The 23,349-nt window shown below is 44.0% G+C and overlaps 1 protein-coding gene across 1 annotated transcript in view; it reads right to left on the bottom strand.

The window, feature by feature from the left end:
• The window catches only part of TMTC2 (transmembrane O-mannosyltransferase targeting cadherins 2), a 267,707-nt gene extending 247,480 nt beyond the window's left edge, over positions 1-20,227 (bottom strand). Inside the window, exon 1 of the mRNA XM_075150599.1 lies at positions 20,145-20,227. Coding sequence (XP_075006700.1) covers positions 20,145-20,227 — 83 coding nt within the window. The remainder of the gene's footprint in view (positions 1-20,144) is intronic.
• Positions 20,228-23,349: the final 3,122 nt, after the last annotated feature.

The following is a 23,349-nucleotide window of genomic DNA, read 5'->3' as shown; positions in this document are numbered from 1 at the left end:
AACAGCTTTCTGAAACGAAGGGAAAATTATGAGAGTGTGATTCAATACGTTACAAAAAAAGAAAGCAATCCTTTATTAACTGCAATTAATTTTGATTGTAATAGTCATTCCTTTAATTATGGTTGATGAAAAACATTACACGTAATTTGTTTTCCCCACACCAGCGTTCCAGATACAGATTTCCATTACCTCATCAATACCCACAGCATGAAGTAATCAGAAATAAAACATGACCAAAATCTCTAAGATTTTTATGTTCTTAAAAAAATAAGACAGCCATACCAATGCTTAGGTTTATATAAGCAATCCGACTAAGTAAAATATAAAATGGGCAGGGGTAGATATGAAGTATGTTGGTTTTGGGTGGGGTTTTTTGTTGCAGAATAAGGGCCTGAACAACAAGCACTTTAGGACCGGGACAGTTTATACTTGTATAGTCTCTCAGATAGTGAGGACCCAATTCTAGAAAGATCTGACTGCTTCAAAACTCATGTTATGATAATAAATTAGAAAGGATATCGTTTATACTTTTGAACCACACGTATTGCAGATAAACCATTTACTAAGTCTGGTACTGGTCTCTATCTCAGCTTTCTGTCTACGTCTGCCCTGAAGACAGAGCCACAACTCTAGCATATGCCAGAAATATCTAAATCCAAGTAACTCAGATTAACACTGAGGCAAAAATACAATGCTGTTTCAGCTCAGACTCTGCAAGTATATTTAGACCTCAGAAGAGAATATGCATTGCCCATATGTCAGCCCTTACCCTGGATGATTTCCTGCTTTTAGTTCTCTATTAGGTTGCACAGAGACTGCAGTTGTCCCTCATATTTGCAGGGTCTCCAAAACTCCAATTAAATCCCTTGAAAATAGAATATTATTGCCACATGGACTTAAGATGGTTAACTATACACCAAAGCAAGTGACGAAATCATGCTATGAAAAGCATTAGCATTCCTGTATACTCACAATTTTTTACTTTCATGTGTAAGAGTTCTTCTTACTGCCTTCTGAATATTGCCATTATATGCCTACCACTTAAATATGCTTCGCAAGACCACCTTGACCAATAGCCATGGTGAGAGCAGTACTGCCAAGGCACAAGGCAACTTTCTCTATAGTTGTTACTGGCTCACCTGTGCAAGCAGGCTGCTCCCACACCATTTGCAGACCAGTTCTGCCATTATCCACAAAGCCCAGATCTCACCACGCACAGAATACAGACATATTTAAGAAATGCCGTATCAGCTAAAGGTGAACACAGGCCAAAAAAGGAAAAAAAAATCTCAGAGTATTTTCTTCCTGTTCTAGGATCAGAGAGGGAGGTCAGCAAGTGGGGGCAAGGGGAACTACTGCTGTTCTGTTTTTCATGATAAATCGATAGCAGTCTGATTACATAGTGCATTTCCACCAAGCTCGTGCCAGCATCAAAAGTCAGGCAATATGTAGGGAAACACAGGAAATCTTTTAAAGCTTCATTCAACCTTCTTGAGAGCATCCACTGAACATTTCAGTAAAACTCCACATCGAGCTGGTCTCAGAATACATTAGTTATGGCTACGTTTCCAGTTTCAGACCACAAGCCTTGGAGGCCTGGGAGTATAACGTGTCTTTACAAATCATTTCTTCTTTAATGTAAAAATTAAGTTTTCCTTTGTCCTTTGAGGTAGACATGGTAGGAAAGAAGATGAAGTCCAAAAACAAAGAGAAAAGCCTATTTACCTGGTATTAAAGATGTATGTTTGTCTTCTATAACAATAACCTCAGCAAACACAGGGAAAAGAATACTTGTTTAATTCATAACATTTAATCTAATAATGGGATAATAAATGAATGCCACATGCTGTGCAATGCTATGTTTGAAATTCACAGTCAATTCTCATGTTGAGAGGGATTTGAAAACTTCTTCAGAGTAAAGTATTCAAAGCACAAGGCACAGTGCCACTTTCCAAGAGTTGCTATAGCTTTATATCATCAACTATTTCTTCATATACATAGCCCTAAAAATAGTATTGTCTCTGCTGATTGTTCAGCTTGGCCTTCCATCTGAACCGCTATTGCCAAGACTAGGTTAAAATCTAGCGCTTCATTAGCCACACAACAGCCTTGGCAAGGACCAGCTGAAAGCTGCAGAACTTCACATCGTCGCCGTCTGTCCCAAACTAGGACTTAATGTGAGGAATAGCCAAACAAGGCAGACACAAAACTGTAGCTTCTGCAGCAATCTAGTTTTTGCACAGCAACAGCTAAGCCTCTGTCTTCAGCCACATTGTTTTATCCATTTTCCTTTCCCAATTTATCTCTTTTTTAGTCCACATTGTGTCTTTCTCCTTGAATGGGCCTAACTCTATTAACTAAGCCATTGCTCATTTTTCCTACTTTGGTTCCAGCGTCTGTTTTCTGTATATGTCTTATTAGCTTTCCATTGCAGGAAACATGAGAGGAGAAAACCACCCAGGGAGACGGAGAGAGAACAGGTTAGAAGAGCAAGCTGAAAACTCATGAAAGCCAGGAGTGAAAACCACAGAGACCTTTCTGGACAGGCTTCACTGGTACCCTCTGACCAGATTATCAGCACCAATTGCTTATCCCCACCTACACTACTGGCGGTTCCCCCTTTCAGACCTGCTGGCCGTGCTGATGGTGCGATCGATCTCAGGTTTGTTTCAGTGAGGCAAGCATCCTTGACTCAAGCAGTTTGACCCAGCCTGGCTCGCTACAACAAAAACAGTTGAGACTGCCAAAGTCTAGGGCTAACGTCTCTTTCAGCAAACGCAGTAGCAGCATTCACATGCTGAGAGCAATTTTTCTCCCAGTTTGTGTACTGGGTTTGGATCTTCTGCATCCCAGTACCTAAGAGCCACCAAGGGCTATATCTCATCTCACCCTTCTCTGTTATGTCTTCTGCCTTGCCTTCTCCTTTCTCCAGGGCTTCCCTCGCTGTCACCATAACATTTAGATGGCTCTCGTACCTGCAAACACAACACAGTCTCTAACACACAGGACCAGTACACATATGCTGCCTCTTTTCTATGCATTGCTTTTCTCATACCTTTCAGTCCAAAGCTCCTTGGGGCAGAGAATCTCTTCTCAAGTGCTCCTGAAAGCACCCTAAGGTACCACTCCCTACCCAGAGGGATAATGTAACTGAAGAGAATGGAACTGCATCAACATCTTACCAGACCGAATCTGACGAACACTGAGTGAAAAGTGAGGAAGGATTTGCCCCAGACATCTGTGCACACAAGAGCTGAAGAGCTTTGTACCAGTGCTGAACCTCCTACTGCCTTGCTGCTTTACTTTTTTGCCTACTTGCCCACTACACCAAGTCTTCCCTGTCTATTCCCCAACAACAACTGGACTGCAGGATAATGGAGCTAGTATGTTCTCCATTCTCCAAACACGTAGGCAGTATTAGTCTCCAACTTGGAGAAGAGATGAGGTTCTGCACCCACCTGTAAGGACAGAGAGCAAAGACAGAAGGAAATTTTGCAGCCTGAATCTAACCTCAGCAGGGGGGGGGTCATGTTCCTCCCGCCACTGGCATTTAAAGCCATGCACAGAGGAAAAAAAATAGCCTCAACAGCATGTCAAAATGAAGTCACTTAAAAGAATGAATAGTAGCTATTATTTTCTTAAGACCTCAATGTTTCTCTCTTTACGCAAGTTCATCATACAATAGAGCAGGTTGAGTTTAAATGAGAATTAGGCTGCAGCTTTTTAGTATGCTCCAGGTAAAACGGGTGAGCACGCACAGAGGGCACCTGATAACGTTATTTGCACATGCACTATTGTGTAACTGTTTCCACAGGCACAAAGGACTGTCAGGCTGCCGTAAGACTTCATGCTAATTGCTTGGTTGTCTGTGTGTTATGAAATGTAAATTAGGACTCCCTCAAAAACCTGGAAAATTGCACTTATCTAAAACTCACAGGATTAAGGGGACAGCCGTTCAAATAATATTTCTCTCCCAGAAACGTGAAACTAGGCTCTGCAAAGATGTTCTGCACAAAGAGAGAGACAGAGATCTGTTAGTGTATATGACAGTTGTTTTGCTGCACATGCAGCTCCAGATCGAATTTGCAAACTGGTGAAAACATCTGGAGGGGAGAGCCTCAGATGGTGAGAACCATCACAGTTATGATAATACCCACAGTGTTTCTTTACCAAGCGTGATATGAAATTAAGTAGTTAATATACATGATGATTACAACAGTTGACATAATTATCAAATCTTGCATGACTCCTATGATTGAGTAGTAGACTGTGGCGGGGGAGAGCAGGGCGGCTGGCCTGTAACTTCTATTTTATCTCCCCCTTCCAAAAGAAAGCGTCTCCCGCTACTAAGTCCTTCTGAATAACAAAACACAATAATGATACTAATTCCTTACATGCATTTGTGCCAAAAAATATAAAATAAAAATATATTACAAGAACAAGCACAGCCCATAAACATTTTCACTGCTTCATTATTTAGGACCAACCAAGCGTTTTATGAATTGTAGTTATTTATGATGTTTTATACACTCTGTGTTTGTTTATGCCCAAAAGGTTCACCTACTTCCTCACTGTGGCTCTCCATCATGCAACAGCAAGACAGGTCAGACTTCAAACTGCGTCGCGAGGGTCTTATTCTTGTATCCTTGCAGGCCCTCTATCCTGCAAACACTTAGCCATGTGTTTAACTTTATGTATACAAGTAGTCTCACTGAACTCATTCATGAAATTCTAGCCTTATTTAAATTGCCACAAGTTTTACCATTGACTCCAGTTGGACCCAGATTTCATCTAATGGGACTATTTACATCTGAAAAGCTGAACACATGTCCAAGCGTTTGTAAAACTGTAGTCTTAGCAGCAAAGCCAAGGCATATGCTGCCATTTTATCTCTTACTGGCATGTAGGACCTACAAAATTATTTGCTTTTATCTTGACCTTAACTAAGTTAGGACACAATAAACATATCATCACTAAAGCAGATTATTAGGTTGTATTTTTGCTCCTATTTGGATATTACTAAGCAGGCTATTCATCCTCTCCAATCTGATCATTCTTTCCATTCCAATAAGCATGAAATAGTTAATGCATAATCATCTCGGCACAAACACTGACTTTTCTTAGCTGGAGAGTTCACTTGTTCCTTTGTACTTCAAAAACGAATAAATTTTAGGCAGGTACAAGAGAAATACAGAAAAACAGATTAGTAAGCTGCAGTTTTCTTTCTTTAATTACAACAGCAGCAATATTCAACCAATCTAAATTGAATTCAATTAAATCAAGGTTTAGTCAGTTCCTGAAGCAACATCTGAAATATAATCTCTGCACTTGCTTCCTCATTTAGTTTTATCTAGCATGGATAGTGTAAGGTGACCCAAGTACCTAACCTCTAACCTTGAGCAGAAAAAAAAAAAAGGAAACCCAAAAATTGCTAAGTCAGAGATCCTTTGCTAGAGAAAGCAAAACCGTAGAAGTTCCTGCTGTACAAGATTCCTGCTGAAATTCAGAACTATGACTAAAGAAATAAAGATTCTCTGAATACAAAAAACAACTTTTCTGATTAGCATACTGCTTACTATATTTATGAGCTTAGAAATTCTCAAGGGCATAATTTGATACTGATTTAATCACTCTGTTGGAAGATTCACTGATTGCAGGGTCCATCCCTTCACTCCCTCCATGACCTGCATTGCTGGTGCAGACATAAGATAGCATTCCAAGTATAGATAAGATGAAAAATTATGTCTGTTATTACATGTGCAATTAAAAGTGCGTATTAAATGCAACCATCCTGTTATGATCAGGGTTCTTTTGCATTTTACAATACAAAATACAGCATGATAAGCAGTCTTCCTTGAGCAGCTTATTCTACAAGTGTGCTCACTTGCTCTTGACAAAGGATTAACTGGTACGATTTCAGGTTCATGCTAAGAATTATCACAATAGCTGCTCTTCCTTAACAGGACCGTGCTCTGCTACCTCACACATTTTATATAGGATTTCAGTCCACGAAAAATAAGGATGGAAAACAAATGCTCTCCACTCCACTAGTATCCTTTCAGCCACGTATAGCAGCATATAAAGTATAACGTTGTGCATTTTCATACTTTACACATAGATGTTTTCCCACAATTTCTTATCTTGAAAGAGGTACGCAAAATAAAGTGACCTTTTTCAGCCATCACTCCCACTGTGCTACACAACGTCCCTACACCCTTGCCCATACTAAGATCCAGTGCAATTTATACTTTTAAGCAGAATGGTTTAAATTATACTAGACCAGAAGGAAATAAAATTTCAATAAACTGATTTTAATCCCACCCATTACTGAAAATTCTCAACCACACCATTTCGATTTTTTCTTAAGTATTTACAGAAAGAATGAGGCATAGGCATTAATAAAATACTCTTTATTCTGGAATCCTGCAATCTTTTCCGTACTTACATTGACCTGTGTCTTAGTTCTTTATTTTCATGCTTTAGAGTCATTTTACTTATTCAGAAAACAGTACCATAACATTAGGATTCAGTAGTAAGAAACTGAGTTTTAAACCTTTTTGCTGTAAAATAAGCTCATACGCTTCTTCACATCATTAACAATTAGCACAGTGGAAACATGAAACTGAAACTCCTTGCCTATAATAAGCTACAACACAGGGAGCCTCAACAAAAATCTACAAATTTCTGTCTGCAAGATGTTCAGAACAAGCCAAGCACAGAGCCAAGTTGGTAGATTTAAATATCACACACAGCATGTGATTTCTGGAAACTGTGCGTAACAGGGTGGTACCTTGCTTCAAGCTACTGCATCAGAGCCTTTCAAGATATGTATATCATACTCATCACCATGGTACCTGCAGACCTGTACTATCCAATTTTCCTGCTTAGACAAGACTCCTTCTCCAACACTATCCCCAAGGAGCACCGAGATCTAGAGCTGCATAAAGAGCAGCAAACCTTTTCCTTTCCTGCAAAACTAGCTAAATTCCACACACATCAAGCCAACAGCTCAGAATTACAGTAGCTTGAGCACACATCTTGGTGTCAGAAGAACAACGCCACAGGTATTCCTATACAGTCAGTATAGGATACATTTTTCAAAAGATTAAAATACCAAATATTAATACTTACTACTATTACAAGGTCGCGGATAAGGTATGCAGCACACAACCAGGTGAAAGCCAAAATTCCTCAAGGTCTTTCTTCTTTGTGGGATCCTTTCCTCACCTCACCAGACACTCTCCCAGCCCCTAAACAACGTGATCTTTAACTATTTTCGGAAAGGTTTGCACACATTGATTGAAATTGGAACATTTAGGAAAAAAAAAAAAACAAAGAAAGAGCTGACTGTCCCCTAGAGGGGAAGAGTTTCCTGCAAAATCTCTCACAGGTTTACTGTGCCTCAGCAAATCAGTTGTGTTTACTTATAAACATCAACTTTTTTATTAATATCCTTACATTACTTCCTTTGTCAAGTGCTAGAAGCAGGCTCTAAATTCCAGAGGACCAACCAGCTTCCTGCTCCCTGGACATTCAATCCTTCCTTTTGCTTTTAACCCTGTATCAGCCAGGCGAGAAGCTCCAAGTACCTAAGTCCATCATAAATCAGGGTAATTCAGGGTTCTGCTCCAAATGCATACAAACCTAGTGATTCAGCATTAATCAAAACAGAGTTAGTGAGACCTTTTTTTATTAAAAACAAGTACAATGCTATAGCAGATCACACTCAAGAGAAATGATGGCCAGCCTGCTCTGGCTAAACAGCATCTGCACATCTAGCAATTCTATGGAAAGAGGAAAGTATATAAAGCAACTTCCATTAAACTTCCCTTCTTTAAGCCCAAGCCATCATTTAAAAATAGCCAGATGCCCACAGCCAGATGCCCTTCTCAAGGATCGAGCCACGCTGAACCAACCAATGCAACAGATCTACTAAAGATGTGGTTTTGGCTGCCGAGAGCTTGCAATCACATTACGAGCAAAAACAGGGAGAGGAAACAGAGGCAGCACGGGATGTAATGACTTGCACAGTAGCTCTGGGCACATCCAGACACACAGCCCCAAGTCCGTTCGGGTGGAGAAGGCTTTCATCTCAGGCTCCCATCTCAGGCTCCACCTGCCAGCGATACTCTGCAAGCCACATCACCACAACCATAACGCTCCACAACGCTAGCTGAAGCTGCACAGCTCTGGTGCAGAGCTGCTTTCAGCAACCCTTTCAAAGCCCAGGAAGAGCACGAACGTGTCTGGCAGCAAACGGCAGCGTAGACGGAACTCTGGGGTGATCCAGCTTGGGTTTTGCTTTTTTTGCATGAGGCCAATAACGTGAGGAACTATTTTCTTTGTGGCCTTTCCCCATACTTAAGTCTTTCGTCTTCTAAAAAAAGTGCATCTTGAGAACTCTCCAAAGACAGATGTTTATTGAAGAGAAATACTACCATTTTTAACAAGCAAGTGATTTACATACAAGAGATGAGTAATATACTGTGAAACGGAATAGAACATATAGCTATGTCTTTTCACACAAATAGAAAATTCATTCAAGTATACTGGTGTTACAAAGAAGCTATAAAGAACTGTTTGTGCTACAAAATGAAAGCTGCTACACACAAAAATGCTATTTTATTTGATTAAATTTTTTCATCATTCTCTTAGTACTTTTTCTTTCAGCAAGCTTTATTTATACAGCCATGCAGCATTTAAATTACTCTTTTGGCACTGGAACCTTAATTCAGATCAAAGTGCTTTTAAAAAGCCTAAGTTTTCTTCTGCTTTAATTATAAAAATGTAAAAGATCAAAAGTTTAATTACAAATAATTAATTAAAAAAAGAAAGCCTTCTTCTGCAACTAACATTAATTTCACAAGACCAATCTTCCTTTTCCTCCTGAAAATAAATAAATAAATAACATTTAAAGTTACCTCAAGTACAACTGAAATGTTTGAAGAAAATGAAACATACACACTGAAGCCTCGTGGAATTCTTGTCGTGGAATTAATTCAAGATTTTGCAACAAGGAATACACAGCTAGATGCATACCACACCTAGAAGCACCTTCCCAGGAACCGTACGGTGTTTCTTTTTGGCGTGGGAGTTGGGAGGAGGTATGGAAGGTCAAAGAAAGGATGGCAGAAAGAGAGCGACCTTGCTAGAGACCCACAAACCTAACTTCCAAACAAAGCTTCACAAATTATTTCAGAGTTGCCCAAGATGATTCACCGATGAAATTCTGGCACCAACAAGGACAGCCAGGCCAATACAAAGAGGCTTAATCCAAGACATAAGTATTTTTCTTATTTTAGTGGTATCTAGAGGGCTGATATATAACACACAAAATAAGGCTTCTTAAGATACTGCCTCACTTTTGAGCCTATGCCTCACTTCTGAGCCTAATTTCTTCTTTATCTTGTTATTAAAATAATTAAAACAATCAACACTGTTGCCACACTAAGCAGTCAAATCAAATACAGTATCAATACAGGAGAAGGCATGACAGCACCTTCATCTTCACATAGCTGTTGGAAATGAGAGGACATGAAAAGGCACAGCATTCCTTCAAATATATTTTTATTTGAAAAGAAAAAAAAAAATCTATTTAAAAAGTGTATGAAACATGAAAAAAAGTATACAGCAGAAGGCTCCTAACCTACAGAACAACAGCTACAAGTGGATTCTTACACCCACAGAGTCACACTCAAAGCAGAGTGGGCTCCTTCCACTTCAGTAAGAAAAATCCCCAGTGTTATTTTGGGTTAGGAAAGCTACTCTAATGGCCAGAGGTGACTGCGAGCATCTCATCTGAATTTCCAACTGGACCTAATCCCCGCCTCAAAGTAGCCCAGTACTAGTCCACTCAAACAAAGGAGCCAGCCAAATATAACTGATCCCGACCCAGGAACGTTGTCGGGCTGTAAAATGAAACCAAGAACATTCCTATGTTACTGTAGTGCTACAATATCACATAAAGGCTAAAAGCACCAACAGGAGCAGCCTGCGGAAGAGAAACGACACAGTGCTAAAAGCCTATAAAGGCACAGGCACCCTGTGCTTTAAAGAGCAGATTTTTAAGTGTATCACTTAATATGCTGCTTTCCACATCGGTCAGCAAGATCCTCCTGTGCCCTCTCAAAGGCCCACCATCAAAAACACGCTCTGAAAATGATGGAACCAAACCACACGCACACAAGACTCAAGACGTCAAAGTCCCAGAAGTGGCTGATTTTCAGAATGAGTTCCAACTTCAAGGTTTCATGTTAGAGACCTGGAACAAATTAGACATCTGCAGAAAAAAAAAGTTATTCTGGATTAGGAGTTCTAGTTCTCCCCATGCTGCCTCCGAGATGTTGACCTATTACTTCATCATCCAGCGAACTGCATCTTTCATTTCAAAGTGACTACTAAAAGCCTGTCAAACGTATAGACATGAATATATAAAGAACTTCAGTTGGACAACTCACACCCTCACTTACAGCAGCTTGAACTCTGAATATGCTAAAACACACCCTGTGCTGGAAGGCAAGACTCATGGGTTTAAAACAAAGACCAGACACACGCTGAGTCTTTAGAGTTTAAATGATGATGGGGCAGACTATCTCCGCCTACCTTCTAGCGGCCACTTCAGCACACTGATCTTTTTTTTACACGGGTGCTTGGCTCCTCGTAAAGTCTTTCATCTCTTATTGGAATCTGGATGGAGCCATACCAAGGGGCTCTTTGATAAAACCAAACAGTTTAGTGCTGGTTGGGTGGATTTTGGGGCTTGGTTTTAACTGTGATACTCCATAATAAGGGGCTTGGCTGACCCCTATCTATAGACAGGTTTATTTTTCTGGTACCAGTGCTAATTCTTAAAGATCTTTATAATGGACAACATCCACTGCCTTGGGGTTTTTTCCCCACTAAGTAATTCCGTCACCTTAAAACCACCGCAAACATCAACTTAAGGAGACTATTTTCAATGGAAGAGTATTTCTTAGTTCTTCACTCACACACTGGAACCGTACGTGCTGGGTTTTTTAACACCAAAGTAAATAACCATTACCAGCTTCAGTAGTTACTGAGCAAAACCTAAGAGCTATTTTAAACAGCATCAACTGAGAAATATTCCTGCATAGAAGTTGGAGGCTAGATGCTGTAAAGGCACTCCTGATGCACCACGATGTTGGCAGCCTACGCACTTATCAGCCAGGCACTGCCTCCTAAGGAAAAGTATCTGATTCACAGAGAGCCATCCAACTCCAAACTACATTCCCTTGCATCAGAAGGAGAGAAAATTCTCAGAAAAGCAATTAAAAACTAAAGTCGCACTTACTCAGAGCACGTAGCCAAGCAATTGGAAACACTGAAATGAATATTCTGGAAATACAGAAATGAAATGCTATCTCTAAGTTGGGACTGCAGACAAATGCTTGCGGTGTATCTATCTTTTATTTAGGTATTTGAGAGGGTTCAAAGACTGGTTTCCCACCAGAAGGGTGCCCTAAGTATAGAATCATAGAATCGTTTAGGTTCTAAAAGACCTTTAAAATCATCAAGTCCAACCGTTAACCTAGCACTGCCAAGTCCACCACTAAACCATGTCCCTAAGCACCACATCTACACGTCTTTTAAATACCTCCAGGGATGGTGACTCAACCACTTCCCTGGGCAGCCTCTTCCAAGGCCTGACTATTCTTTCAGTGAAGAAATTTCTCCTAATGTCCAATCTAAACCTCCCTTGGCGCAACTTGAGGCCATTTCCTCTCGTCCTATCACTAGTTACTTGGGAGAAGAGGCCAACACCCACCTCGCTACAACCTCATTTCAGGTAGTTGTAGAGCGCAATGAGGTCTCCCCTCAGCCTCCTCCTCTCCAGACTAAACAACCCCAGTTCCCTCAGCCGCTCCTCATAAGACTTGTGCTCCAGGCCCTTCACCAGCTTCGTTGCCCTTCTCTGGACACGCTCCAGCACCTCCATGTCCTTCTTGTAGGGAGGGCCCCAAAACTGAACACAATATTCGAGGTGCGGCCTCACCAGTGCCGAGTACAGGGACACAACCACCTCCCTGCTCCTGCTGGCCACACTATTTCTGATACAGGCCAGGATGCCGTTGGCCTTCTTGGCCACCTGGGCACACTGCCGGCTCATGTTCAGCCGGCTGTCAATCAGCACCCCCAGGTTCTTTTCCTCCGGGCAACTTTCCAGCCACTCTTCCCCAAGCCTGTAGCGTTGCATGGGGTTGTTGTGGCCGAAGTGCAGGACCCGGCACGTGGCCTTGTTGAACCTCACACAGTTGGCCTCAGCCCATCGATCCAGCCTGTCCAGGTCCCTCTGCAGAGCCTTCCTACCCTCCAGCAGATCAACACTCCCGGCCAGGGAGTGCAGGTCATTCTGCAGCGATGACGGGGAAGTGGCACGCTGGAGCCTGGTTCCTGGGCCCAGCACCGGTTATTAATTGTATGTAAAAAGCCACAGAGGTGGGAAGGGAAGACAGGTCAGAGATCTAGGAATGGTTTAGGCTGCTGCTGAGTGGGTTTGTTTCCACGACAATTTTGGTCACTGCATCATGACCCTGTTTCAAGAGTTCAAGTCCTTTTTTTAGGATTTAAGTACGCAAATTACCAAGCTGCTTGAAAATAGCATCCAGGCACTGGCAGAGACTTTACAGCGATAGTTCTGCTACCAATTACTGTGTTGTTCCTCTGAACTAATACTGGACTAGCTGACTAAAACACATAGGAGCTAAAAATCATACAATCCTCTCATTAGCAAAATAGCCTAGAGTAATGCTAAGTTCAGGAAAACCCGTCCTGGAAACAGGACGCTAACTAAATTCAGAAAAACCTGTCCTCGCTTGAACCACAGGTCAGAGGTCATGGTGGTTTTTTTTGGTCTACTGACAGGTCGGTGAATAATAGGGGATGCCACAGACCAGTCATCTGGCAGTAATGGTCTGTACCATCACGTGGAAAATTCTTGTTCAATTACCTGTCAATCTCTGGCTTCCCGGGCCAGCTGGGACCGGGAGCGCTGCTGAAGCCAATGCGCTTAACTCCTGGAGAGAAGGAAGTGCTGTGAGGCAGTCAACAGTGACCCCTGCAAATAAATTAAGGAGCCTTTGTGGCAGACTAATCGGAAGCCTGTCCAGCTCTCTGCTGGAAGAGAGATGCCAAAAGAGACTTGCTCTGAAGTTTTAGGCATACAACAAAAATTATTCCATTTACTATAGTGATGGTATATACACCTACATGTGTTTTTAGAGATTACCCTGATTTTTTAACAGTTTTTGAAGCATGAATATGGGCCATTTGAATAAACCACTGGGGGGGGGGGGGGGGGAATCAAAATAATTAAGATATAAAAGGCAAAACAGCTTATGGTGAAAGCACAATATTTCAAATAAAATGAACAGCAATTAAAAAGATGAAGAGATGAAGGAAAGAAGAGATATGAAGACAGTAAATGGGCATTATTTACCTTCAACTGAAACCTCCCACTATTCTTGAAAAATCTCCTCGTGAAGCCAATAGGACAACGAAGGCTAACAGAGTAATTCACAGTGTCCCAGGGAACGCAAGGATTAGTATTCAAGGAAGCCACTTTTACTTTTTCTCCCTCCTGAAGCTTAACAAGGCCAGGAATGGCTGGGGTGGCAGAGCATCAGAGCACATCGACTAGCCATGCCCCGTTACGGAGGCTGGGTGGCCAAGTTTCATCAGCTTCAAGCTGTTTGATTTACTGGCTTTCTTTTTCCTTGAAATGAAATAGAGATTGACAGATTACTTGATCCTCAGCTGCCGCCCCAGTGATCCAGCATGTTTCTTTGTTTCACAATAAGCTGTCATATACGAACAGCAGCAACCCTGTGCTAGGCTGAAGCATCTGCCGAAGACAGAGCCGACGCGGACACCGCTGCCTTTGGAGATGCCCGTTACGAGCCATTCACAGGTCCGTAAGCCATTTCAACTGTCCTGAAGTAGTAAACCGAACAGTAGAGTCGACATGTTAAGTAATATTTAGGGTGTGATTCCAAAAAACAATTTCCTCTGGCTCTTTGAGTTTCATTCAGCAACGGGCTGGCGCTCGGGGAAAAATGGTTTAGTACGGAGCTCTGCGGAAGGTGAAACTGGGAAAGAAATTACAGGATTTACACCCTCTCCCTCTTACTGAGGAGAGACCGCCTGTGCAAACAATAACAGAAATACCTGGTCACTGAGACTATCTATCGATCCTGAGACTATGAATATCTATCCTGAGACTGCGGGAATACGAACTAAGAACCCGATCTAGAATAAGTGAAATGAAATCCTACTGTCATCCTGACTTAAATAACCTGCCCACAGAAGCAGCTCCCACTTTAAAGGAAGATAAGAAGCGTTTATAAGATCAGTCACCCCAAGCAGGAAAGCTCAGGGAGTTCAAAGGCCGCCCACCCTCGAAGGCCAACAATAGGCTTCCGCAATCAAGAGAAATTCCAAAATTAATTTAAAAACCTGAGGGCCGAAGTGTCGGAGAACAAAGAACTTTCAGCATAAGATTCGGGTCTCCAGATAAAAGGCTTCCATCTTTCAAACAACCATTTCAGACAAAAATTAGCAATGAAAAAAAACACTGAGGGAAATGGATGGTTTAAAAACATTTCTTTTTCAAAAAAGACAGTTAAACCAAAAGCTGTATCAAGCCTATAAAATATTTAGAAATAAAAATGAAAAAATCTAACCGTAAACACTGGCCCAAAGAACAGATTCACTTTTACTTAAGTAACAGTAAGAATAAGCATCTCTGTCTTCTGATTTAGTCTGTTTCTCCAACTGTATGTTTGGAGCAATATTCACCACAGGTTGCCAGCAGGCTTGCATCTACAGCTTCAGCATCAAATATTTCAGCTAAAGGAAGAAATTCCGTAAACAAATAGCAAAGTCTGCTTCAGTCAACTTCACAGGAAAAAAAAAAAAATCCTAGCAGCCAACAAGGGGAAGGGCAAGCTTCCAGATGAGGGAGGCAAAGGAGCTCCAATTCAGCACTCTCGCAGCTATCAGATGGTTAACAAATTGAGATGAGAGACTTCTGAGCCTTTTGAGCGACTTTCACTCTGGCAAACTTAAAGGATTCAGAAGTGCAGCTGGAATACATATGGGAGATGCTGGAGAAAGTGGATCATTTGAATTTGTAACTCCATTGTGTGCTGGAAGAATTTCCTGCAGATGAGGCGCATCCCGTCAGTGACTCAGGGAGACTCTCCGTCTGCTAACAGTCATGAATTTATTCTCTGAACCAGCTACCAGAAGTGACTCGGTTTATGTTAGTGTTATATATGCAACAAGAATCTTAAAATAAAGCCTGCGGGGACATAATTTCTCTTTTGCTTTCAAAAATCTCTATACTATAGCATCTCCACTGCAAAAAAAACCCACACCACTATTTTGATGAAATTAAGATTTCACATTTTGACCGAAGTGTTTCATTCAACACAAATTTTGATGCAGAAATGCCTTTTAAATCAAAAGCCAAAGACATTTTTAGATGATATTCAGCATTTAAAATGGAACAGATATCATATTAATAGAATATTATCACGCCGGGTTCATCCTATTAGATAATCAGTTACTGGCTCGCTCGGTTGATACTCAACTACAGTACCTGAAAGCTACGTAGCCTCAGCTACTGAGGCATCTTCTCCGGATTATGTTGTTCTTTATCAACATGTTAAAGTCCCTGTTTCATATACAAATTATCTTTATGGTCATTTGAAATTAGCACATATAAGATGCAATAGGAGGGACAAAGGGAAAACACTACAGAGAAAGCGTAAAAGTCCCTGTCTCCCCACTTCTCCCCACCACCAGCCTCACTGCTGGAATTCAGAAGATTGCAACCACCTGCAAACTGGAGCTACTGAGGACTACTGGAGAGGGGCACTTGGAGCTGAAAAATTGAGAGTAGATGACAAAAAGGGGCCATAAAAAAAACACAGATGTAAATTAATAATCAAACATACACACACAACAAGGAGACAGATGGCAAGCAATTTTCCCCAGTGTACTTATACTTGTTCTTGTAGTGCACATATTTGGGTCACTTGCTAGATTAAATCTCACGGGGCAGACCCAACAGAGGTACTGTTGAATAAGTATGGGCTCGGCCTATTTCTAAATGATGCAAGTCTGACACTACAGGGTGAAGGCATTTATCAGGATTTCTTCAACGCAGTTTGCAATATTGTCCTGCAACTTTGAAACAAGGCTGTTGAATATTATCTACCGTCGGCAAGGCTGCCCCATTCAGGCCTGCTAAATAAAATGCAGCACAAGCTAGAGAAAGTTGGTCAGTGCTATCAAATCTCACGGAAGAGTCCTACACGGAGACAGACAAATCTCTACGTATTCTCCAGAATGCCAATTTTGTCAATGTGCCACCGAGAAAATACATCACTCAAGGTTAAAGATTCCTACTAATACTCTCCTTAAAATATGCCTTTCTTCTGACATTTGGGAGTAGGAAGGAACACCTCAATGGATGAGTTGCTTTTGACGCGTTCGCTGTAGCAACGGATGACCTTGGATACGCAGAGCACTAAATCTTCCACACCCCAGCTATAACCTGACAATGACCCGTCTTATTTAGCACAGGTCACATGAAGGACTACAACTTCAATGCAAGGCACCCACAGGTCAAATTGCCTCCTTTTGCGGGGGGCTTAAATGGCAGGGAAAAATAATTACGCGGGTGCGTAAGCCTAATTGCAGCAATGGGTTTCCCTCCTGTAATACTGGTAGATATTAGCATAAAACAAGAATTGCACGTGCAGAGATTAGCCCCCCTTAATCTGGCAAGAAGCTGGATTTAACACAGTGCAACAAGCAAGATCTTCAATACAGCCGCAGGAATGGAAATTGCATTTGTCCCTATCTCTTGTTATCAGTTCCACGATGATTTTGCTCAGCAATAAATAAACCTTTATTAACAAGCAATGTGAGCTCGCTGTGGCATTAGACCAACAACATCTAAATATTTCCCCCCTCTTCCCGCGTTCATCTCTTCTTTCGGGTTACTGCATGCCGCATCCAGCTTCAAATAAAACAAATAAGCAAAAAGAGGGGAAAAAAAATGTATTTATTTGTTCCTAGATGAACAAGGAGGTTTCGAGTTGGGGAGGAGAATTTCCCCCTAATAATCTACACATGTAACTAGGAAATATCACAGCTGTCTGTAAGAATTACAGTAGCAGGGAACAGGGTGGCAGAAGCTTGTGTTTTCTAGGTCCACAGGAAAAAAAAAATAAAGCAGTGTTTCTTCTTTACACTGGCTCTCAGGTTTAGAGGCTGTCACTTTCATTCAAAGTAATCAATACGTCAATTTATCAAAAAGATCACATGTTTGCACTGATTATGCGCGTGCCACATATCGGTCTAGCCTGAAAGAAACAAGTTAGGCAGAATAATAATGAAAAGTAAGAATGTATACATTTGCTTACTCAACTTCCTCAGGCTTTAAATCCATTCAATTTCAGTTTAATTGGGTGAAGGGTGGGAAATAAAATATTGAATCCTTTGATATAGAGTCATAAAGCCCAGACTACAAGCAAGTTTGTTATATCACTGTCCATACAGTCTTTGGTTTGGTGCCGTGCAGCCGCTAAAATATTAAGTTTTACCATTGGGAAATTGATTTTGCTATAAGAAGTTTTTACGATGCCACTTAATCTTACCCAACCTACATAAAAAAATACAGAAAGCAATTACAGACACCCTTTATATAGTAAGCTTGATCACTATATTAAAAAAAGAACAGTCTGATGTAATTTCAATATAATGGCAAAGGAAGCAGAAAAAAGAGCTATGGCAATATGCTGCCCTCCTGAAAGAAAACATTGCAGGTTCCCAGCCTAAATGCACAATCTTGATTCACTTAAAGTTAGTAGCATGATCCATCTCCCACATGGAGGGCTGTGTCCTGCAGCTCCAGCATCGACCTCCTTTTCTAGTGTTACGTTTCAAGCCGGCTCCTGCGGGGCAGCGAGATTCTGTGATTACAGTTAAAAGAATACTTTGGGTCTGAGAGCCTGCCTCTCTGAATAGATAACCCCCTCTAGTTCAACAATTACTAGCATGCAACAGCCATTTCTGCCTTGCTCCTTCCAGTGCTGCAGTTGAAAAACATCCTAATTAGATGACCCTGCGTACAGAAATGCCATTAACTGGCTTTCAGAGCACTCTAGTGAATGCCTAAATCTTAGCTACAATGATGAGAAGTACTCTATTTAGTTAGGAGGTAAACACATAAACAAAGCAGTATTTTAGAACACCTTTTAAATAGTCTGGGATTAGTACTAGCAAAGACAGCGTGTGATTATCTTTTCCACCCTTTCCGACACTGAAAATACCACTATTTCCTAACTGTATTAAAGCACACTCAGGCAAGATCAAGAGTAACCTTGACCTCCACATCAATAACACCAGGTAGTACTTCAAATTGCTTTCTCTGCCTAGCCAATTTGAACTGGCCTGCAGGACAGGCTTATAAGCATGTCCTTAAACAACCCAGTTTTGCCTAAATATTGCAACATATGCTACTTAGGGTTACATAAATATTCCACAACTCCTGCAGTTCTTAACTATAACAAGCGGGTTTAAAACAGTGACAGTGTGTCAAAATATTCACTACTTTCTATTGATCCAACTCAGAGCTTGCATTTCAGAATAACAGCAGATTTTTTTCTTTTACTGTTTGTGAAAGAAGTTTTGAAACGTTAAAATAGGTTTAAGAAAAATCATTGGAGATAATTGGAAGGCTCACAGAAACCTAAAAACACTTAATTGCTTCACAAGGCTTCAAGTGCATGTAAATGACCTGAAGGACTGAAGCCTGAATCGCCACATTCTGCGGCCGACACTGTTCCCAGCCAGAGACCTGGACCAGCACTAACACTTGGCATTTACTTCGAGTATAATAGGTTTAATAGTGGCAACCCTTGAAAAACGGGGGGAGGGTTTCTGGAAGCAGTGACAGATCCTTAAACACGGCAGGTGCACCGCAATAGGGCGTACGGGAGGAAATTTCCAAGTTTAGGAACTAACTGCCTCCAGGACAGGCAGGTTATTTCCCAAGGCAAACGCCTAATCAGACATAACTGGCCCTTTCACATCCCATCAGCGCGCCGGGACGTTCAGCTCTTCCAGCAACACTTCTCTGCTCAGAATCCTTTACCCCCCCTCACCCTCTTTCCTCGCGTTCCTCCTCTCACGCAAAATGCCCCAAGGCACTAACCCTGCCTGACAGCCGCTCGGGGAGTGAGCTGCTACCGTGAACTCCAGCCACGAAGCGGGGACCCCCCGCGCACGCAGCCCTCCCCTCCCGCCGAGCCGCGCAAGCGGCGGGACGGGCCGGCCGCCGCCGCCCGGGAGGGCTGACTCCGCACCGCCGCGGGCAGCAGCCCGCCCGCGCCCGCGGGCGACGGTCGCTCGCCACAGAGGAGAGAGGCTGGTGAGAAGCTGTCAAAGTCAATCCGTGCTCACTTTTTGGATGGTTTAATTCCAATGGAGCATGAAACACCCCAGGACGGGTAATAAGTTTAGCCAGGCGTGCTGTTCTCCCTAATACGTTTTAATTATGCATCTCTTTTAATTGTGATCAGATTAAGTCACCGGAAAAGGCACAAATCGGAATTTTCCCCGGCTGCCAGCAGCGCCTTTCAGCAGCTTCTGAAGGCGGGTACGTTCAGGAGAGGAGCAGGTAGGGAGCCCAGCCCAGCCCAGCGGCGGCTGTTTCCCTCCCCGTCGGCGGGGCCCGGTCCCCGCGGCCGCCGGAGGAGCTCGGCAACGCACGGCAACTTCCCGCGCGGGGCTGGGTCCCGGCGGAGCGGGGGGACGGGGGGAGGCGGCCGGGCACCCCGCCGCCCCGCTGACACCGCGCATGTGGGACCAGCCCAGGACACGCGAAGTTAAAGCAGCGGGTCCCTCCCCGCTGGGAAGGGCTGGAGGGGACGGAGCCCGCGCGGGAGCTGTCAAAGCCCGGTGAGCGGCGGGCGCCGCCGCGGCCACCCGAAGCGGAGGAGCCGCCGGGACCCCCCGGCGCCGCCCCGGGTACCCCGAGGGGTGCGGCCGCCGCCCCGCTCCCGGCAGGTGGGCAGTCCCCGCCCGCCCGGCCCCGCCGCCCCGCGCCCTACCTGTCATCGTAGCAGAAGTCGGCGCCCAGGGTGTTGAGGTACAGGGCGAGCCCCAAGGCGCTGCTCAACAACTCCGCGATCATCTCTCCGCCTGCCGCCGCCGCCGCCGCCGCCGCGCTCGCACCGGGGCAGCCCCCCCCGCCCCGCCTCCCGCGCCAGCCCCGCCGCGGCTGCCCCTCGCGCCCCCCGGCACCGCGGGGCGCCGCTACGCGCTCCGCCGGCGGCCGCAGCCTGACGGCGTCCCCCCGCGCCTCCGCCGCCCCCTACCCCATGGCAGCGGGGCGAGCGGCGGAGAGAGCGCGGCTGAGCGGAGCGGGGTGCGGCGGCTGCTGCTGCTGCTCTGCTGCCGCGGCTCCGGCTCCCGCCCGGCCCCGGCCCGCGCCCCCCTCGCTGCCGAGCCGGGCGCCGCCGCCGAGGCTCTGGGAGCGCCCGCGTGGGGCGCCCGGGGCTCCCACCGCGCCTGCGTGCGGGCCCGCCCCGCGCCCGCCCCTCCGCGCCCGCCCCGCCCCGCGCCCCCGCCCCGCGCCCCGGGCGGCGCTGCGCCGGCACCCGCGTCTGCACCGGCACCGGCAGCGGCACCGGCACCGGCAGCGGCACCGGCATGGGCTGGTTCGTGCGCTGGGCAGGGCTTGCCCCGCTGCTGCCGCTAGCTTGGCACAGCCCTCCTCTTCAAGGCTTTTTTTCTTTCCCCTTTTGCCTTTTTTCCTTTCTCCGTTTTCCTTTTTCCTTTCTTTTTTCTCTCTGACTTCTTTCTTTCCGCCTTCTTTCTGTCGGTTTTCTTTCTTTTCAGTTTCTCTTTCTTTCTTTTCAGTTTTTTCTTTCTTTTTAGTTTCTTTTTCTTTCTTTGCCTCTTCCCCTTTTCTCTGTTCCCCTTTTCTTCCCTTTCCCATCTTTCTTTTCCTTCTTTTCCTGTTCCCCTTTCCCCCTTTTTCTTCTTTTTACCCCGCCCCACAGCGTAGGTCAGATGGAAACTCATTCGGAGGAAAGAGAGGACCCGTCCCGTTGGGGATGGGATGCCAGAGCAGGAGGCTCCACACTCCCACTTGCCCTGAGCCTGCTATTTCCCTCACTGTCAGTGTGGACGTCCATGGGCAGCTCTTAGCTCAGCTTCCAGTTAAGCAAAACCAAAGTAAACACTGAAACTTCGCAGAGAGGGGCTGGAAAAAACACGCCCCAAGGCAAGGAGTGTTGCAAACTGGGGCTCCCTCAGGGCAGCCCCGCAACGGGGTGCTGCCTGTGAGGGGTGAGGTGGGCACAGCCTGAGCTACGCGGTGTGAGTGGGACAAATAAATGGCCCAGGCAGGAAGCCCAGCTGTGGGAAATAATGCACTGAATCCATCTTCAATAATTCATGGGATGTAGAGGCATGAAGTTATGGAAAGGGTTTGGGACCATCAAGCTGATTATTTCCTTTTTTAAGAGAGTTTTAAAAATGTTGCCTCCTTTTTCTGCTAGCCAGCCCTTTATGTAACCGTTTCCTCATGATTTCCATCAAGTGGCACATCATGCTGTCCCAGAAGAATGGGAGTCTGTACATCAAGCTGTGTCTAATAAATTGGGGAGCTTTTAACAAGTTTTCCTTCTCCCCTATGTGATTATTTAATGCTGTTCTTTGCAACCTCAAAATATATTAAGTGCATTAAGACCTCTTTCAAGCAATGCTTAAAGTGCCTCTGTGAAGTCTGCCCCAAGTGTCACAAACATCTCAGCTGCTTTTACTTAGATTCAGGGGGTGTGTTATCACCATCAGTGGCAGTAATTGCAGACATGAGGGGAGGGTGCATTTTGTTCAGAATATTAAAGCTTTGAGGGGCCTTACTGAACCCATTAGCGGATCACATTGATCTGGCATTAAACTTTTCAGCCTGAAGCACAGAACAGAGTAACCTAGATTTTAAAGAGTTGGTACGCTTTGTCAGAAGAACTGCAATCCTTACTTTCGAACGCCGACTCTCAATGTGTTTCTGGACCTACTGCCAAGATCCCGATCATCATGACTTAGTCCTTCTTGCTGCAGCGGGATTGCTGAGCTTACACACTAGGTTTGCACAGTTTCTTCTCTGGAACATCCTAATAAACTCTGCATAAAAAGCAGTATAATTGCTGCTGAGTCACGGTGGCAGAAGTCTCTCATTCTCCATCAAGAGCGTATGGATTTTTTTCTTCAAAGAGGCAGGACTACTGGCTGGGGTAGATGCGGGCTGGCAGGAAAGCTTTAGAAACAAAATGAATCCTCTGGGGGAAAAGTTTAACAAAGCCTGACGCCGACTAATAAAACCGAATGTCAAGAAAGGGCGGGATGAAATGTGTAGACTGTGCGGAGAGTGCCTGCTCCGCTGGACGTCCCCAGTGCTCCAGGGTGGCTGGAGGTAGCATTAGGGCTCCACCAGCCTAAATCCAAGTGGATTTAGCTGCACTCACAAGAGTCTACAAAGTCTGCATCTTGTAGACTTCATATAAACAAAGGATAAGTGTCCTCCCAACAGCAAGAGCTTCCTCTGATGGAGAAAACCTGCTTTGTAGAAAGAAATAGATGGCAACGTGTGCATGTACCACTCCACCTGTCAGCTCTGGGACCTCGCACACCCGGCCAAGCTGGGGGCAGCATGTGGAAAGAGCCAGTGCAGAAAGCTGGAGACAAGTGCAACATAAAAATTATCGGCCTTGTTAAGCAAACTACACCACAGAAGAAAAGAAGAGGGTAGAAATCAAAGCGTGATAGGGGAATTCCTTCTGTTTCTCAGTTAGTTAAAAGTAATACATGCACTGAAGTTATGAACAACATTATATTTTACTATATCATCCGGAGATGTCAGATAACGTTCTGACTCATAGCAGATTTACAGTGTGACGTACAGTAATCACAAGTTATCAAAAGAGGTAATTTAGAAGTTCAGATGCGTCACTAAGCAGCTATTTCCAAAATAACCTTCACTTCCAGAAAGTCATTGTCACAGACTCCTGTATCAGGGAAAAGGGAAGAGGTGGTTGGTTGTAACAACACATAATAATAACAGTAATTGTAAAGATAACTAGCGTTATGCAGTCTAACAGCTGATCTATTGTGTATAGCTCAGTAGACAAATTCACATGCTTTATTGCAAATATGGCACTCCAAAGTGATCTGTTTTAACACCAGTCTGGAAATTTCTTCATTAAAGATATTATAGACTCTGAGTCACGGTGCTACAATATACTTCACCTA

This window comes from Calonectris borealis, chromosome 1 (assembly GCF_964195595.1).
Source record: "Calonectris borealis chromosome 1, bCalBor7.hap1.2, whole genome shotgun sequence".
NCBI classification, from domain to species: domain Eukaryota; kingdom Metazoa; phylum Chordata; class Aves; order Procellariiformes; family Procellariidae; genus Calonectris; species Calonectris borealis.
The sequence above is the reverse complement of the archived record's forward strand: the minus strand, read 5'-3'. Positions and strand labels throughout refer to the sequence as shown.